The sequence below is a fragment of the Ceratina calcarata genome, unplaced genomic scaffold, assembly GCF_001652005.2.
Source record: "Ceratina calcarata isolate Rehan_Ccalc_2016 unplaced genomic scaffold, ASM165200v1 scaffold8005, whole genome shotgun sequence".
Taxonomy (NCBI): Eukaryota; Metazoa; Arthropoda; class Insecta; order Hymenoptera; family Apidae; genus Ceratina; species Ceratina calcarata.
In genome coordinates, this window is record NW_017179323.1 from 1 (window position 1) to 620 (window position 620).

A 620-nucleotide genomic window follows, 5' to 3' on the forward strand; every position below is an offset into this window, starting at 1 on the left:
TTACAAGGGAATACACATATTTATTAAGAATAAAAGATTTGAGATTAGACGTGTAACCGTCGGAACGAAGGAGGGTCGTCATAGTGTCCATGCGTTTGGCTTTGGCCAAACATTTACGCCTTGACTCCAGTCTTGGACGTGATCCAATCGCTGAAGGCAGCAACCTCGGTATACACGCCCGGATATCACTTGCGGGCGCAGCCGTAACCCCAGGACACGAGTCCGGCGAGACGGCCGCCGGAATCTCCTTGGCAGGCGTCCTTACCTCCCTCGGGTATCGCCGCGGAAATCTGTCCCGCCGGCAATCCACCGTAAGACTTGTACGCTTCGTCGCACGAGACCTTCGACACGATGGGGACCGCGACCGTCTGCAAAACCTCGGTGGTACTGGATCCTTCTCTGGTCGCGCCCCATCCCGTGATAATGGCGCTGATTCCAGGCACGGATTCCTCGCCCTGCTTGAACAACTTGATGGGCTTACGGGTTGCATCTAGCTTGAACGGGTTCTTCACTCTCATCACGACGACGTCGTTCTCCGGGACACCGTGCCAGTTCGTCACGTACATCTCGTGGACGATCACCTCGGCAACCTGGTGACTGCTACCGCCCGAGGATTTGGT

The 620-nt window shown here is 56.0% G+C and overlaps 1 protein-coding gene across 1 annotated transcript; it reads right to left on the reverse strand.

Moving 5' to 3' along the window:
- Positions 1 to 113: 113 nt before the first annotated feature.
- Positions 114 to 617, reverse strand: LOC108631068 (mite allergen Der f 3-like; the record flags this gene model as incomplete). The annotated part of the gene is given in 1 exon segment (XM_018034768.1): positions 114 to 617. A coding segment is annotated over 1 exon segment (504 nt), but the record flags the coding sequence as incomplete, so codon positions are not given.
- Between the last annotated feature and the right edge of the window lie 3 nt (positions 618 to 620).